The sequence below is a fragment of the Syngnathus acus genome, chromosome 16 (genome assembly GCF_901709675.1).
Source record: "Syngnathus acus chromosome 16, fSynAcu1.2, whole genome shotgun sequence".
Taxonomy (NCBI): Eukaryota; Metazoa; Chordata; class Actinopteri; order Syngnathiformes; family Syngnathidae; genus Syngnathus; species Syngnathus acus.
The window spans coordinates 11,644,130-11,660,159 of record NC_051101.1 but is presented as its reverse complement, the minus strand read 5'-3'; the positions used below and the strand labels follow the sequence as shown (position 1 = coordinate 11,660,159).

Here is a 16,030-nt window from a genome sequence, read left to right as displayed (position 1 = left end):
TTTATATATATTTAATATATTTTAGCTTTGATACTTTAATACTATAAAAAGATTTTTTTTTAAAATATCCTATTTACTACCGTAATATTTACCCCAATGCATCAGTTCTATTATGCTAATGGGACTGTAGAGGGCGCCACTAAATAAGACAAACATCAAGCGCGAGGTATATTTTTGAACTCACCCGATGTGTAAATAAACGTATATGAAGAATAAACAGAGTTTAGAATAAATCAACTAAATGGAAGCCGAGCAACATCATGGATGACTTTTATAAGTTGTATAGTGGAAAAGGATTCAACCTCCACTAGCCACCCCCCTCCCTTCCTCCATCCTCCTCCTCATCCTCATCATCGGCCAGCATCAACAACTCTCAACCACATGGTGACCTCAGACAGAGTGAAGAGGAGCGAGGATGCCTCAGCTGGAAACATTTCACTGTTGCCAACTTTGAGGAGGTACGTTTGATTCAGTCAATGATTCCGATTTTATGGACTTGATTAACGCTGTTGCAAGGATCACTCTGGAGGAGGACAACAAGTCGCGTTTTGGCACATAGCAAACAATTATTAAAAAAATATATAAAGAGTCAAGCTAAACGTAAAAGAGAGAATTATTCTTATTCTTTTTTTTTTCATTATTATTGTATTGCACAATGAATTGCATTTTTGGGGGCTATAACTTGTATGAAAACCAAACTTTGCACACACTGGGCCTAGCAAAAAAAAAAAATTTTAAATATCATATACTAGTACAAAAAATGGCTCTATAGCGCCCCCTACCAAGATACCTAAAAAGTGTGGCTTTTTTAAAATCATTTCTTATGTTAAACTTCATTATATATTTATTCATTGTCAATTGTATGTTGTAATTATTTATTATAAATATGACGAATACAGGTGAAAGTGAAATCTGAACATTTCACATTTAAATGGCAAAAGGAAGGATATGGATGCGTGTGTCAGCGTGCACGTGTATTGCCGAACCAACGAGGTCATTAGTGCGTCTGAGCAGGAAGGAACTGTGGTGAAGTCTAATTGAATTAGACATTCATTGTTATTAATTATTTTTTTTATACTTTATATTTATACTACTAATTTTACTTTACTTAAGGAGTGGGCTAGAAAAACAACCCAGCATTTATTTATTTTTTATTGTGAAAGATAAGCTAAGAAGCGAAAGGGTGACCGTGGAAGAGAAGGAACTGGAGCTCAACTCTCTCTCTCACTCTCTCTGTCTCTCTCCCTCAGGAATATCGATTAAAGGCTCGTCTGCCAGAGTGTTAGTATCAGTTCTAAAGGCGAGCCGACGAGACGCGGCGTGTCTTCTATGCGCTGTCCAGCAAAGTGCCCTAGCAGTTCTCCCCACATTTAAAAAAACACGCATGTTAGGCTCAATAAAGACTAAAAATTCAGGTTTAAAAAACTTTTTCCACTGAAGGCAACGTATTGTCGATTTTTTTTAAGGACTGTTAATCAGTGAATTATATTTTGACTCATGTTTCTGTTGTAGATACTCTAATGGGCCATAAGCGAAGCAAGAAGGCAGCAGTGCAGAGATGTTTACAAAAAAAAATCCTCCAGGTAAGGCATAAATGAATTAACTAATAATAATAATAAATTATAAAATGAAATAAAAGAAATAAATACATTTTTAGCCACATGAGCTTGAGCCACCATGCAACTTGAGCCCTTTGGTTTCCTTGGTGACGTCCTCGCATATGCTGACAGTGTTGTAACGTTCTCGATGAAAACGCATATAGTGCACGAAATTGCCACATCATGAGCAGGCTGCGAAGTGATGATGATGGCTTTGCTTCTATACGATGTGTACGGCGCTGGGTATTCATCCCAATGACCTTGCCTTTTGCAACTCGCCACTGCTGACTGAGACGCAGATCAATTTGAGGGGCGCCAGGCTCGCTTGTCTGTGACATCGCTTGCCTCATCATCATCTTCATTCGTCAGCTTGAACACACGGCACCGGTGTGAACCTTCCTCCGACCTCTGGATCGTCCACTCTGTCATTGTGACGTCTGACAGCCAATTCTAAAATTTCGAGGGAACGTTCAAGATGGTTTCCTGACTGACTTCCTTTTCCTGGCCCCTACCTTGTTTTGTAGCTGAGCCAAGTCGATGAAGCCCCCCCCCCCCCCCCCGCCATACAAATATGTCACTCGCCTTCAATTAAATTCAAAATATGACATTATGGATATTAGGTGTTTCATCCTGAATCGATATTCTCGTTGAGGTCTCAGAGTGAGCCTGCAGGTTTGTCTGTAATGGAGCTTTATGGATTGCGTCGGGGATCCTAATGCCTTGGCTGCTGTCAGATGGACAGTATTAAACACTTGATGGGCCACTTGCAAAAGATGCATTTGAGTAAATGTCAGGTATTTGAAGGAAGAACAGCAAAGGAGGGCAACAGACAGCCTGCAGTTCTCTCATTACTTTGTTTCTTAATTGTTCGGATCCAAAAAAAAAAAAAAAAAAACTCTTGTCAGAAGTGGGATTCGAACCCACGCCTCCAGGGGAGACTGCGACCTGAACGCAGCGCCTTAGACCGCTCGGCCATCCTGACACTTGCTGGGAGAGACCCAATCATTCATTGGCTAAGCTACTTAAAGCAAAGCAGGTACAATAAAATCCTCACAGCGTTCTGCAGAGTCATTTCAGCTAAAAAGCACTTTCATGAATATTTAAGGAAGCTGGCGTAAGCAGTAAGAATGTAGTTGTGTATCAGCAACATGGGAGGAAAACCCTAACGTCCATGATGAAGTCCACCTTTCAATTATGTTTTTGTGTTTATATCACGTAATGCGTGGGTTGTGTTTCCGCAGAGGAGGAGCGAAAGGTCAGGGCCAACGACCGAGAGTACAATGAAAAGTTCCAGTATGCAGTAAGCTCTCTCTTTCCTTTCCTCTCTCGTTCCGCTTCACGACATTAACCGATACTTCCCGTGTGCTCCTTCAAAACACAAGAGTAACTGCATCACCACATCCAAGTACAACGTCCTCACGTTCCTCCCCATCAACCTGTTTGAGCAGTTTCAGGAAGTGGCCAACACCTACTTCCTCTTCCTGCTCATACTGCAGGTAGGTTAGCCAAGAGCGAGGGGGGGTGCATACTTATGCAAAGTCTCATGATTTGTTCTAACACGTATGCTGTTTTAGTTGATCCCTCAGATCTCCTCCCTGTCGTGGTTCACCACCATCGTGCCATTAGCGCTGGTGCTGAGCATCACCGCCGTGAAGGACGCGACGGACGACTACGTGCGGATGGATGACTCGCCGTTACATCACACCGAAATATATTCAGAGTTTATTGTTAATCTTCATCTTTGGTCATCTCCTGTAGTTTCGCCACAGGAGTGACAACCAAGTGAACAACCGTCAGTCTCAAGTGCTCATCCGTGGATCGTAAGCAGCACAAAATATTTCTCCATATTATTTACTCGTTGAAAGGCACGTCTTATTTTGCTGCGTCAGGCTTCAGAATGAAAAATGGATGAACGTCCGAGTGGGTGACATCATCAAATTGGAGAACAATCAGTTTGTGGCTGTAAGTAATTGCAACTCTTCCACAAGATCCAAATGTCCACCAAGTATTTTTTCTGTCGGGGTCAAAATATTAGAAACCCCCTTTCACTATGATACATTGCATTTGTACGCAGGCTGACTTGCTGCTGTTGTCCAGCAGCGAACCTCACGGTCTCTGCTACATCGAGACGGCCGAACTGGACGGGTGAGTGGACGCGCCGCATTTTATCCGTCGGTTGCACGACTTCACGACGTGTTGAACGTCCTACAGAGAGACCAACATGAAGGTGCGCCAGTCTGTCTCTGTGACGTCAGAACTCGGGGACCCCAACAACTTGGCTCAGTTTAACGGTAAGTTTTGGACTTATCTGCTTCTCTCTCAACTCTCACCATATTCATCTCTGCGAGCGAAGGCGAAGTGATATGCGAGCCCCCCAACAACAAGCTGGATCGTTTTAGCGGGACTTTGTACTGGAGGGACAAGAAATACGCTTTGACCAATCAGAACATGCTCCTTCGAGGGTGTGTCCTCCGCAACACCGAGGCCTGCTACGGCTTCGTCATCTTTGCAGGTAGAAATGAGACCCGACGTGAATGTTCAGATGAGATTCAAAACCCAATAAAGTGTCTCTTGCTAGATCAGGTTCCACCTATTTGATCGTAACCCCCAGCGCTAACCACACAATATCGCTAAGTAACTGAGCTAGTTAGCAAACAATCACTAAATAGCTCGAATGACAGTCAATACATTACCTCACTAATTACAGAGCAACTTTTTGGACAAGAACATAAAAATAACATGCTTGTGTGTTTGCTTTGGAGGCCCAGACACCAAGTTGATGCAGAACAGCGGCCGCACTAAGTTCAAGCGTACCAGTATCGACCGTCTGATGAACACTTTGGTCCTCTGGGTAGGATGCCTTCTCACTTTCATGGCAGTCAACTATTTGAGGCCTTGATCTAAGTGGATTTAGTGTCAGATCTCAAGGCATTCATCTTTCTCTATGTCAGATTTTTGCTTTCCTAGTGTGTATGGGTGTCATTTTGGCTGTGGGCAACGCCGTGTGGGAGCGAGAGGTGGGAACGTTGTTTCAGAGTTACCTACCTTGGGATCCTCCGGTGGATGGTTTTCTCTTTTCCGCTGTCCTCGCCTTCTGGGCTTATGTTATCATCCTCAACACGGTGGTGCCCATCTCGCTGTATGTCAGGTAAGAAATGAACATTTATCAATACTTCATTGAATGCTTCATTTGGTAAGAAGAAGACACGCTTATTTCAGGACATAAAAAGATATTTTGATGATGTGCGTAACAGTGTGGAGGTGATCAGACTGGGCCACAGCTACTTCATCAATTGGGACCAGCAAATGTTCTGCTCACAGTGCAACACACCAGCCGAGGCGCGGACCACCACGCTGAGTGAGGAGCTGGGCCAGGTGGGTTTCCAGCGAGTAGTACAAGTGTGGAGGGAGTCCATGTTGAGTCACATTTGAGTTGTTTGCAAACTGAAATGACTTTATTCAGATTGAGTACATCTTCAGTGACAAGACTGGAACACTCACGCAGAACATCATGAGCTTCAAAAAGTGCTCCATTAATGGACACAGTTATGGTGAGTTAATTAAATTTCCAAACAAATAATGTCCCTATATTAATTGTTAATGCATTTACTCAGTGTTTCATCAAATCAATACTATACATTGCTGGCTGCTGCCTTTTTAAAATAAATGGCTCCTTCACCCAAGAGAAAAAATAAACAAAGGTACCTTACTTCCAATGATGTGAGTTCACTCCAGTTGTCTAGACAGCAATGATGGAGAAAGCAACTGTGGCGGGTACAAAGTCGACCAGACGATGTCAGCAAAGTCCTCCCAGTTGTCAAACAGTCAACTCAAGCGGGCTTCTTCTCTTCCTTGGCACTTCGTTTCTCCACACGGGCCTTATTTATTGCGTTAGCTTTCACTAATTGCCTAGCAAAGTCCGTGCGTTAGCATTAGCATGAGCCTCTGTATTAGCGGCTAATTCCACTTTCTATCACTAAATAGTATACTCAACCGACCAACTATATCTCTGTTAACATTTCCAAAAGCGTCTTTGCTGAATTCTTTCGCCAATTGTGATAAAAATTTCAAAATTCCACTTGTACCCACTTAAGAGTGTCCGCCACGTCGGCCATCTTTTTCTCCACTCTCGACCTTTCACCCCGGATGTGATTAGTACACTAATTATGCAACACAAATGAATTATCTTTTTTTATGTACTATATACATTTAAACAGAAATTATGCAAAAAAAAAAAAAAAAAAACGTATTTACTATTCAATGACGGAATACATAACCTTCTTACATTGAAAAAATAACTCGTATTATAGCTGGTAAAAAAAAAAAAAGCACTTTCTGAACTTATATTCACTCGAAAATATTGTAACATTTTTAACTTGGTTCCAATATCTCAATGTATTACATTTGTGTCACTTTTAGGGGAGGTAGCAGATCCATTGGGGCCCCAGCCAAAGGTTTGTCCAACCCTCAAAGTACATAAACTCCACTAAAAATACACGCATGACACTTCAATATTGTTTCTCTTCCAGAAGCTGGATTTCACTCCTTTCAATCCCCTGGCTGACCCAAACTTCTGTTTCTATGATGACACTCTGCTGGAGTGTGTGAAAGTGGGAGATTCCCACGCTCAAGAGTTCTTCCGCCTGCTCTCCCTCTGCCACACCGTTATGAGTGAGGAGAAGAGCGAGGGTAAGGATGTCATCAATGTAATCCCATCCATGAGATAATTCTACTCTTTGTGTGTGTTAATGTCCAGGAGAGCTGGTGTATAAAGCTCAGTCTCCAGATGAGAGGGCTCTAGTGACAGCCGCGAGGAACTTTGGATTTGTGTTTCGCTCACGAACGCCTGGGACCATCACCACCACCGAGATGGGGCGAACAGTCACCTATACGCTGCTCGCCATCCTGGACTTTAACAATGCACGCAAGAGGATGTCTGTCATTGGTGGGATGGATGGATGGATGGATGGATAGATAGATGGATGAAGCTCTCACTGTTTTTGCTCTGTTTGTTTGTCAGTCCGTAACCCCGAGGGCAGGATCCGTCTGTACTGCAAAGGAGCTGACACCGTGTTGTTCGAGAGGCTCCGCCCCTGTAAGCAAGACCTGATCAACATGACCTCAGACCACCTCAATGTGAGTCACCGACCACAGAATCAGTCATGGGTGACTCTGCTGCCATCTGCTGTCGTGGTGGCAACACCAGCTCACGCAACCTTTATTTGGTATGGGGTATCTCCAGGAGTACGCTACTGATGGTCTACGGACACTGGCTCTGGCCTACAGGGATCTGTCAGAGGAACAATGGGAGATGTGGTCAGAGAGCCACCAGTGTGCTGAGAAAGAAGAAGATTTGCTATCAGCTGCTTATGAACAGATAGAACAGGACATGACGGTCAGTCCACTCAGCTTGCGTATTACCTTCACGTTAAAGTCTCTTTAAGGCAATTCAATGTCTACTGTCTAGTTGCTGGGTGCTACAGCTATAGAGGACAAACTGCAAGAAGGTGTCCCGGAGACCATCGCTCTGCTCTCCCTGGCCAACATCAAGATGTGGGTCCTAACAGGGGACAAGCAAGGTGAGACACAAGTGGGTGATATCAAACAAGACGGTCCCAGGAAGCTCTCAAGTTCCTTTGTGTGATCTCGAACAGAGACGGCTGTCAACATTGGCTACTCGTGTAAGATGCTGACAGATGATATGGATGAAGTTTTTATCATCAGTGGACAAAGCGTCCAGAGAGTGAAACAGGAACTCAGGTCAGACTTTACGGATTTCTTGATTGTAAGAAATTAGATGATCTATTTTCTGTGTCTTTGGTTATTTCCTGTATAGGAGAGCGAGGGAACAGATGATTACGCAATCGCAAACAAAAGATGCTGATAAAAAGGAGGTTGCCGAGGGATGTGGAGAAGCCTACGTCACGAGATTTAGAAGAACACAAAAACAAACGCAATTTCCTCCTTCCTCCAAACTCATCGACAACATCTCGGGAGATTTCGCTCTCGTCATCAACGGCCACAGCCTGGTAGGCAAAATCCACGTACAAAGACCAAAAGGTGGAGACTGAAGTGCTCTCTCCTGTCACCCAAAAAGGCCCACGCTCTGGAAACCGACGTGGAGGAGGAGTTTATCACGACGGCGTGCGCATGCAAAGCGGTCATTTGCTGCCGTGTTACGCCGCTACAAAAAGCTCAAGTGGTGGAGCTGGTGAAGAAACACAAAAGGGCTGTCACCTTAGCCATAGGGGACGGCGCCAATGACGTGAGCATGATCAAGAGTAAGTTGGAGGAAGAATGACGGAAAAGAGAAGTTGACAACCGCATGTTCAACAGAGTTTTATTTGTCTACCTCAATGTTACAAAACGCCAGGCAAGCTGTGTGGCAATACGTGTTGCAGTGTACGCTATGTCCTCATCACACTGGGAATTTGTTTCTTTAACCAAATGAAAGTCTCAAGGGGGGGTTAAGGTTGGTCCTATTCAGTTTTCGGAAAACAGACTTTTAGCCTAAAACTCTTAAAACACAAAAGAAGTTCCAGAACTTTCGAATCACCCCAAATCATTTTTTCCAGGTGCTCATATTGGCGTCGGTATCTCCGGTCAGGAAGGCATCCAGGCCGTACTGGCCAGCGACTACTCCTTCTCCCAGTTCCGCTTCTTACAGCGTCTTCTGCTGGTACACGGACGATGGTCCTACCTCCGCATGTGCCGCTTCCTCTGCTATTTCTTCTACAAGAACTTTGCCTTCACCATGGTGCATTTTTGGTTCGGATTCTTCTGCGGCTTCTCTGCTCAGGTCGGAGAGGAAATCGTCTTGAATGGCGGGAGCGGAATGACCATCATGTGTGTGTGTCTTACAGACGGTTTATGATCAGTTCTTCATCACGCTCTACAACATCGTCTACACGTCTCTACCTGTCCTCGCGATGGGCATCTTTGACCAGGTACTATCTCGGAACCACCGACCTACATTTCCAACTAACTTAGCATCTATTTTTCATTTTAGGATGTGTCTGATCAAAGGAGTCTGGAGTATCCAAAGCTTTATGAGCCTGGCCAACTCAACCTACTCTTCAATAAGAGAGAGTTCTTCATCTGCATCACTCAGGGTTTCTACACATCAGTGGTTCTGTTTTTTGTCCCCTATGCCATCCTAGCCGACGCTTCTCAGAGTAGCGGAGAACCTCTTGCAGACTACCAGACCTTTGCTGTCACCACGGCAACAGCCTTGGTCATTGTGGTGAGTGTACAGGTAAGCCGATGGGGGGAATTTTCCGGGCAGCTGTTCCCAGGTCATCACCAATGTGTGATAATCATGCTTTTGTGTTTTTGTAGATCTCACTGGACACGGGCTTCTGGACCGTTTTCAACCTTGTGTTTGTGTGGGGCTCGTTGGGTTGCTACTTCACCATCATGTTTGCTGTGCACAGTCAGATACTCTTTAGGAGCTTCTCCAATCACTTCCATTTTGTAGGTCGGTCCACAGTGCTGTTCAGCTGTTCTTTTCGTCAATTGGAACTAATAAAGTCAAAATGAAGTGGTAGAACTTCAGGCTTCTGTAAGAAAGAAGACAAAATGTGATTGCTTGAACTTGTCGTGCTAATTCAAAGGGGACTTGGGAAGGCGCCATGGGGAACTCCAAATTGAAAAGTGTTTTTTCTCAAGCACATATTTACCAATTTAGGCTTAACAGTTCCTTGTTTGTGTGGTTTTTTTTGAGAGCAGGCAGTGCTCAGAGTACACTATTGCAGCCGGTCGTGTGGTTGACTATTGCATTGGCAACGGCAATCTGTATAGTTCCAGTTTTGGCATTCCGCTTCCTCAAGTTGGACTTCAAACCTCAGCTCTCAGACACGGTGAGAAAAACAAGAACATTCAGTAATGTGTCTTCATGCATTCCAAATTTGCTCCATCAATGATTAACTTTAGCTTACATATCTTAGGATCCTGAACTCGCTCCCCCTTTCAGCGTAGCGTCCTGTTCTTGCTGTATGCTCACTGGCTCGGTTTTGCCCCTCATATTCAATGGGTTATTGGTCTGTTTTTATTCATCGCTCATTTTATTTTATTTTATTTCTTATTTATTATTTATGGTTTGTGCCTTCTTGTTTTTGTTTGTGTCGCCTACTTGTATGTCTCGTCACCGTGGGATGGAGGAAACGGAATTTCGGTTTCTTTGTGTGTCTTGACATATGAAGGGATTGACAATAAAGCTGACTTTGACTTTGACTTTGACTTTGTATGCAGGTTGTGACTTACCTCACACATTATAAAAAGGCAGCAAATATTGACATAATCAGTGTACTCTCATTATTACTCTAGGTCCGATACACTCAGCTGGTCCATCAAAAAAAGCGTAGACCAGCAGGTGGTAGCGTGGCATCCACCTGGCGCACCTCCGAGGGCCGCCTGGGCGCAAGAGGCGGTTCCCGAAGGTCCGGTTACGCCTTCGCTCACCAAGAAGGATTCGGAGAGCTGATCACTTCCGGGAAAAACATGCGTCTGTCATCTCTGGCTTTGGCCAGCTTCGCCTCCAGACACAGCTCCAGTTGGATCGACACCCTGCTGAGGAAGAAGCACACTCACACGCCCCCCAGTCGGTCCGGGGAGTGCACTCCGGCGCTCTCGCACTCTTCTTCGGTTCTGGGGTCCTCGCAGGAGGCACCCATCGAGGAAGAAACGATCTGGGACTCTGAGATGATTCCCATGACATCCCATGAAGCCTCGAAGGATCTTCGGGAAATAGCCAACGGCATCGACTCATCCTCTGTTGAAAACCACCCAACTAGAGAGAACAAAAAGATATATGAAAATGTCGAGAGTGGACCGCTGGGAATAGAGTGATACCATTTTAAATATGTCAATGCTTCTTACAATGTTTATGCCAGCAAACAACTGTGACCATAAAAAACAACAGCAGCATATTTCAAGAGAGCATCTAATTATTAAGACAATAAAAAAAAAAAGCATCTTATTGGTTCTCAGTGAGAACAAAAACAAGTTACCATCATGTCTTTTTGTTGGCTGCATCATATTGATGCGTTGAAAGCAGCGTGATGTAAATCGGCTTGTAATGGAAAGTCAAGTAGAAACTCAAACACACTAATGGATGTTGGAGCTCATTTTTGTGTGCCTCTAAATACACTCTGAAATGTACTTTAAATGTTTAGTCATTTATTGTTAATTAAATGTAATCAGGTATTATCATGCCACAATTGTGCTGTGTCGAGTATGTACTGATCTAAATATATGTGAACAATTAAGCCAAGATGTGAGTGAATATGGTGCCCAAAACGAAATATTTATTGTGAATTGTAAATTTGCATATATGCTTTTTATTTCGCAATAAATAAAAAAAACTCACCAAATTTGGATGTTTTTACTGTGGATTCAAAATTGAATAATATAGCGTGCTTTTTAATGGAAATTTAATTTAAAAAAAAAAAAATCGAGATAGCTTTAAATTGGTGATTCAAATCCAACTGAACAGAGGCGTAGCCAGGAATTTTTCCAGTAGGGGCGCACGCCCACAGGAAAAAAAAATCGAACATCACCCACGCCGTTCGCTGATCGCTAAAACAACGGGGCAAAACGGTGAATGGATAACATCGCGCACATAGAATAGCGCAAGCACATTCGCGCAAGACCGAAAGAAAAAAACGGCATGAAAATGAAGAATCGAAAAAGCTCGATTTTTTTATTTTCTTTTATTTTTTAATTTTTTTTTCAACCGGGGCGCAGGGAGTCCTAACCGGGGCGCTGCCCCGGCTCGCCCCGGCTTGGCTACGCCTCTGCAACTGAATTTGCAAATGTTTCTGCCCTTGGGAATAATTCTGTAAAATTCCGGAACTTCGGACATGCTATTACGTAATCAGACAGCAATGATATGAAACTAAATTTGACGACTGCACAAATGACTTTACTCACAACCTAATTATAAGACAGACGACTATCCTGATTCAATCAAAAGCCGATGTTGCCTTATAACAAGATATTATCATTGCTATAATGCTGCTAAACAGATATTCTGGTCCATTTAGTGTTCCACTGAGGAGGATGTGTGCGTGTTTGTGCATGTATGTGTGGAAAAGGGGAGGCGGCGGATGAGTTTCACAATAACGTGTCTCAGAGGAAGTTTGGACACTCGCGATACGAACAGTGCAAAGATTGCTTGGAGGATCCACAAGCAGGACTGATTCTGGAGGCGATGTGAACATTTTGCGACTCCTCTCGTCTCGCGGGGGGGAGATTTGAATAACATGTGCCGTTTTCATTCTCTGCTGTGGGTTCTGTGCGCCACGCCGGTATGCAGTATTCTCGAGGGGACTTGTCTGAAAAAAGGTCAATTTCAACCTCTCTTATTCACCTAAAGAATTTTTCTATTGATTGAAACGCTTTGAGATTTAAATAAAATAATGTCGGTTGTTTGCTGTATGTGAGCATTGGTTGCATTTTTTAAATTCTTCCGGTAGTTTGGTGGAGCTACATAAATAAACTGTTTGAGTGTGATTTATTTATTTTTATTGGATCATGGATGAGCAATTGAGTCATAATTCTTAAGAATTTCATTTGCGCATATTTGTCCCTAATTTTTAGTCCCCTGCAGCTGTTGGGCCTCTTTCGTGGAAGAAAGTGTTTGCTCAAAAACTGGCTAAAGGTCATTTCGTGTCAACATTTATCTCTCTCTCTGTCTATCCAAAAATGTCAAGAGTGAACTCGGAACCAGTTGAGGTCATAGTGGTTGTTCAAATATGAGAAAGAAAGCATGTTGGGAATATTGTGCACAGAAAAGGAAATTGAGAATTAAAGAAGGTGGTACATATATTTCCTAGTTTGGAGGGTGTGAAAATATATGTATGTATATATATATATTATAAATTTATAACAAATAATAAAATATATATGTAAATATAAAATTAAAAAAAATATATATGCAAGCCTTACACAAACAAAAAAAATAAAAATGCAGTTACATTAGTATGATCCAATGGAATTAATTTATACTGTTACCCTTTTCTCTTCAGAGCCTCCTCCCGGAGTGTTGGTGGTGTCCCCGGGAAGTCGTTTGGTTCTGACCTGGGATGGCGACGTGAGGGTGGATGGTGCTAAAGTCAAAGTGGCTAAACACACTTCCAGTGACAAAGAAACTTCTCGTGAGATGCACAACAGCGATGGAGACTTAACAAAAACTGATATGAATGCATCAAAGGATAAAAGTCAAGAAGAAGGACTTCGGAGGACTGGACATACATCATTTGTCACGCATCAAGTGGTCCAGCCAAGCAGTACGCCTCTAAAGGACGAAAACACAGATGACAACAAGGGGACGAGGGGGTTCAAAGGAAAGTCCAAGTGGAAATGGAACGGGAAGACAGTGAGGAGAGGACATCGGGACTGGGAGGGCTTCACGTTGGGAAAGAGCGGGACGCAGCTCTCTGTGAACTCGGTGGGACTGAAAAATTCTGGAAATTACACTTGTTTGTACAGAAGTCAAGTCATCTTCTCCTTGAAGGTGATTGTGGCAGGTGAGAGAACAATGTTGAACAATTCAAAAGTGAGGGCATCATTGAGAATGATTCAGATGAAGCTTTAACAGTGAGTGTTCATGTGCTATATTGTAGAACCTCCAGAAGTTCCCAGCCTGTCCTGCACCAAAAAGTCACCCAGCAGTAAGATCCGCTGTGATTGGACGCCTCAGAAGCCGTTGACATTACGTCCAAACTGCTATCTCTTAATCAATAAATGGTAAGAATTGTAGCTCGATATGTTGCCACTGTTGGGATGATATGAATTTTATCAGCGTAATAAAAGTATAAAATAATAAAAATATTAATTTAAATTTAAAACACCACTTTATGTAGTTCGTTAAGCTTTGGCTTGGATGTTAACATTTCTCTGTGGTCTGTATGCCAAATTCCAAAGATGACAATGGAGTTATATAAAGCTGTAATTTTCCAATGTTTATTTCCTCGAGTGAATGACCCTTTCATCTCTGGTTCTGGCCCAGGTCCAGTGACAGTTTCCATCGTGCTCGATGTTCCTTCTCCTCCGAGTGGTCCCGCTGCTGGTGTGTTCTGGAGTACAACGAGGATGAACTCAGGAAAGTTCACACGGCCTATTTGTGTGTCACAAACATGGCAGGAAACGTGACCAGTGCCGTCTTGTCTTTTACTCCCTTGGAGATTTGTAAGTCCGTAAACTCACTGCTGTATGATGTTTAGCGTTTGAAAGTAAATCGTTTTTTCCTCTAGTGAAGCCTGACCCTCCGTCGGCGGTGTCGGTCCGACAGGAAGTGGGGTACGAGAACAGGATGACGGTGAACTGGACTTTCCCTGCTTCCTGGAAGTCGCACGATCGTTATTATGAACTCGAGTATGAACTCAAATACAAACCCGTCGACTCGTCAAACTCAAGTTGGCAGGTACACAACGATAACGTCACGTCACAACATCACGTGGTAGAAGGCAAACACAACCAAGGCTAAATTGTTACAAAAAAAATACAAAAAATACACTGTGGCCTGATTTAAGGAGATTTTAACCTAGATTAAGATCGAGATTACTTCTCAGATTTTTCTCTCAAAAAATTGCTGTCAGAAATGACAATAATAATAATTACCGATGTGGTTTGTGTTGTCAGGAGATAACGATCAAAGGCCGCCGCTCGTTCACTATCACCGACGTGATCTCGGGCGTGAAGTACATGATCCAGATCAGAACGAAGGATGAATTCGATGGTCTCTGGAGCAACTGGACTGCACCCGTTTATGCCAGCAGCTGGATTGGTAATTATTAAAAAAAAAAAAGAAAAAAAAGTCATTCTTAATGACAGAATAACATCATGTATTGTCGGAAGTGTGATTAAGATCTTGTCCTGTCCGAATCCACCCTAGACACAAACGGCAAGCTCAAACGTTGGCGCTTTGATTTCCTTCCTGCATGTTTGACTTTCCGAAACGCATTCCAAGGGAAGCAACGTTATAAACACGGCGCCGCACACCTACTTTTTTGCTGCCAATTGCTACTCTTCCGTTCTTTGTTTCTCTTGAATATGTATTTAAAAAAAAAAAAAAAATCTTAAAAGGCAAACTGTTCTGTTTTTACAAAAATAAATCACATCAATCATAATAAACACAGCATAGCTGTTGGATGAAATAAAATTAAAAATGATGTACTGTATATTGTTTTCACAAGCTTTGTTTCATTTCAGACTTAAGGACACATGAGCCGATTGACTTGCTGAGTGATGATCTGCTGAATATAACGGTAAAGAAACCTGCTAGTGTCGTCATAATGTGTTACTATAAAATTAGATTTATTTTTTAGAACAGCAAATTCACCCTTTTACCTTTTTTTTTTCCATTGATCCTGTAGTTTCCTGAGGATGAAGGTTCGGGCACAGAGGAACCATCTGAAGGTGAGCCAGCCTGCAAACAATTTTCCAAGTTACTAAAAGTGAGATGCAGAAAGGAAAGATTTTAAAATGTACTTTGGCTGGTCGTGGCTCTTGTGTGCAGCAATTCCCGAATTGAGCGTCAGTCCCATAACGATGTCACATCATATCATTTGGATCTCCTGCTTGTTTGCTATCCTCGCCATTATTTTGGCTGCTTATATGTTCAGGTAAAACTCAAATGACAGCGTGGGGATGCGTAATCATTGTAGAGTCAAATATTTTCATTTTTGGGGGCACAAACTGGATAAAATTGTAATTCTAACACTTGTTCCATTTCAGACACAATGAAAAATTCCTTGCCAAGGTGCACAGTCTGAGTTTCAGGAGCAAATACAAAGGACCAGCCCAACCCAAACCTGTTGTCCCGGTCGCACCGGAAGGTCAAGCCCTGGTGACCTTTGAGCCCCCGCGTCCCGAGGAAGAACTCCCCGTTAGCGAGGAGGAAGAAGATCCAGGCGAAATTGATGCGGAGACAGAGAGAAGAGAAGCAATTCACCTCAACAATACAAGCTATTTTTTCATGCAGAGCGAGTGAGACGATAAAATGAACTCGGAATGTTTATAACAACACCAGCAAAAGCTTTTAGATATAAATATAAAAGGTGTGACAATAAACTGCGACAGTCACATCCGTGACTCTGTATCCGTTGGCCAATTGCTTATATTGGGCAACATCTGGCCATTATTCTACTGGAATATTTTTTCATTCCTTTTACTCTCTGCTTCTATTTCAGGCGTTTTATGTAGCACATAAAAGAAGCAAAGGGTAAGAAAAATGAACGAGTCTGTCTTTTTAAGCTACTCTGTTTTTATTATGTACTATATTGTACAGTGGATTGATGAATTTTGTACCATGTACTTTGTATAATAGCTCCACCTGGATGAAAACAGTCTTGGCAATACCCGTTTATGATGTCATCGTTTTCATTTTGTCTCAAAAGCAATTAAACGTGAAGCGTATCAATGATTTCTAT

General features: G+C 42.7%; 2 protein-coding genes, 2 long non-coding RNA genes and 1 other non-coding gene across 6 annotated transcripts; 2 read left to right on the top strand and 3 right to left on the bottom strand.

The window, feature by feature from the left end:
- Positions 1-40: 40 nt before the first annotated feature.
- atp8b2 (ATPase phospholipid transporting 8B2) lies at positions 41-10,951 on the top strand. 2 transcript variants are annotated; one of them, XM_037274202.1, is made up of 29 exons: positions 41-458; positions 1,513-1,583; positions 2,840-2,898; positions 2,981-3,094; positions 3,173-3,271; positions 3,357-3,418; positions 3,488-3,560; positions 3,673-3,743; positions 3,810-3,889; positions 3,952-4,110; positions 4,361-4,449; positions 4,550-4,746; positions 4,853-4,973; positions 5,062-5,149; positions 6,018-6,052; positions 6,128-6,287; positions 6,355-6,543; positions 6,619-6,734; positions 6,841-6,993; positions 7,066-7,177; positions 7,253-7,358; positions 7,435-7,627; positions 7,696-7,879; positions 8,174-8,397; positions 8,462-8,545; positions 8,608-8,841; positions 8,937-9,075; positions 9,327-9,457; positions 9,924-10,951. In XM_037274202.1, exons 2-29 carry the CDS (start codon positions 1,559-1,561, stop codon positions 10,443-10,445), a joined length of 3,819 nt encoding a protein of 1,272 aa, XP_037130097.1. In that variant the 5' UTR covers positions 41-458; positions 1,513-1,558; the 3' UTR covers positions 10,446-10,951. The 2 variants fall into 2 exon arrangements, with proteins under 2 accessions (XP_037130097.1, XP_037130096.1); XM_037274201.1 differs by having other exon boundaries at positions 42-458; positions 8,608-8,853.
- trnal-cag lies at positions 2,498-2,580 on the bottom strand. The gene has a single exon. It is a non-coding gene; the product is annotated as a tRNA-Leu (tRNA).
- LOC119136317 lies at positions 6,607-7,253 on the bottom strand. The gene is made up of 2 exons (XR_005100688.1): positions 7,020-7,253; positions 6,607-6,888 (listed from the first exon to the last, which is right to left on the bottom strand). It is a non-coding gene; the product is annotated as an uncharacterized LOC119136317 (long non-coding RNA).
- On the bottom strand, positions 9,311-9,918 carry LOC119136343. Its single transcript, XR_005100715.1, has 2 exons — positions 9,838-9,918; positions 9,311-9,539 (listed from the first exon to the last, which is right to left on the bottom strand). It is a non-coding gene; the product is annotated as an uncharacterized LOC119136343 (long non-coding RNA).
- A 751-nt stretch (positions 10,952-11,702) lies between the features above and the next one.
- On the top strand, positions 11,703-16,021 carry il6r (interleukin 6 receptor). Its single transcript, XM_037274402.1, has 10 exons — positions 11,703-11,942; positions 12,626-13,126; positions 13,223-13,346; positions 13,609-13,787; positions 13,853-14,022; positions 14,241-14,385; positions 14,811-14,866; positions 14,975-15,017; positions 15,118-15,223; positions 15,336-16,021. Exons 1-10 carry the CDS (start codon positions 11,861-11,863, stop codon positions 15,589-15,591), a joined length of 1,662 nt encoding a protein of 553 aa, XP_037130297.1. The 5' UTR covers positions 11,703-11,860; the 3' UTR covers positions 15,592-16,021.
- Positions 16,022-16,030: the final 9 nt, after the last annotated feature.

Bases quoted from the DNA above. Each gene is read 5' to 3' on its own strand.
- atp8b2 (XM_037274201.1), top strand. From the start codon at position 1,559: ATGTTTACAAAAAAAAATCCTCCAG. The intron at 2,899-2,980 runs GTAAGCTCTCTC...TCAAAACACAAG, and splicing joins ATGAAAAGTTCCAGTATGCA to AGTAACTGCATCACCACATC. The intron at 8,854-8,936 runs GTAAGCCGATGG...GTGTTTTTGTAG, and splicing joins TCATTGTGGTGAGTGTACAG to ATCTCACTGGACACGGGCTT.
- il6r (XM_037274402.1), top strand. From the start codon at position 11,861: ATGTGCCGTTTTCATTCTCTGCTGTGGGTTCTGTGCGCCACGCCGGTA. The intron at 13,347-13,608 runs GTAAGAATTGTA...GTTCTGGCCCAG, and splicing joins TATCTCTTAATCAATAAATG to GTCCAGTGACAGTTTCCATC. The intron at 13,788-13,852 runs GTAAGTCCGTAA...TTTTTCCTCTAG, and splicing joins TTTTACTCCCTTGGAGATTT to TGAAGCCTGACCCTCCGTCG.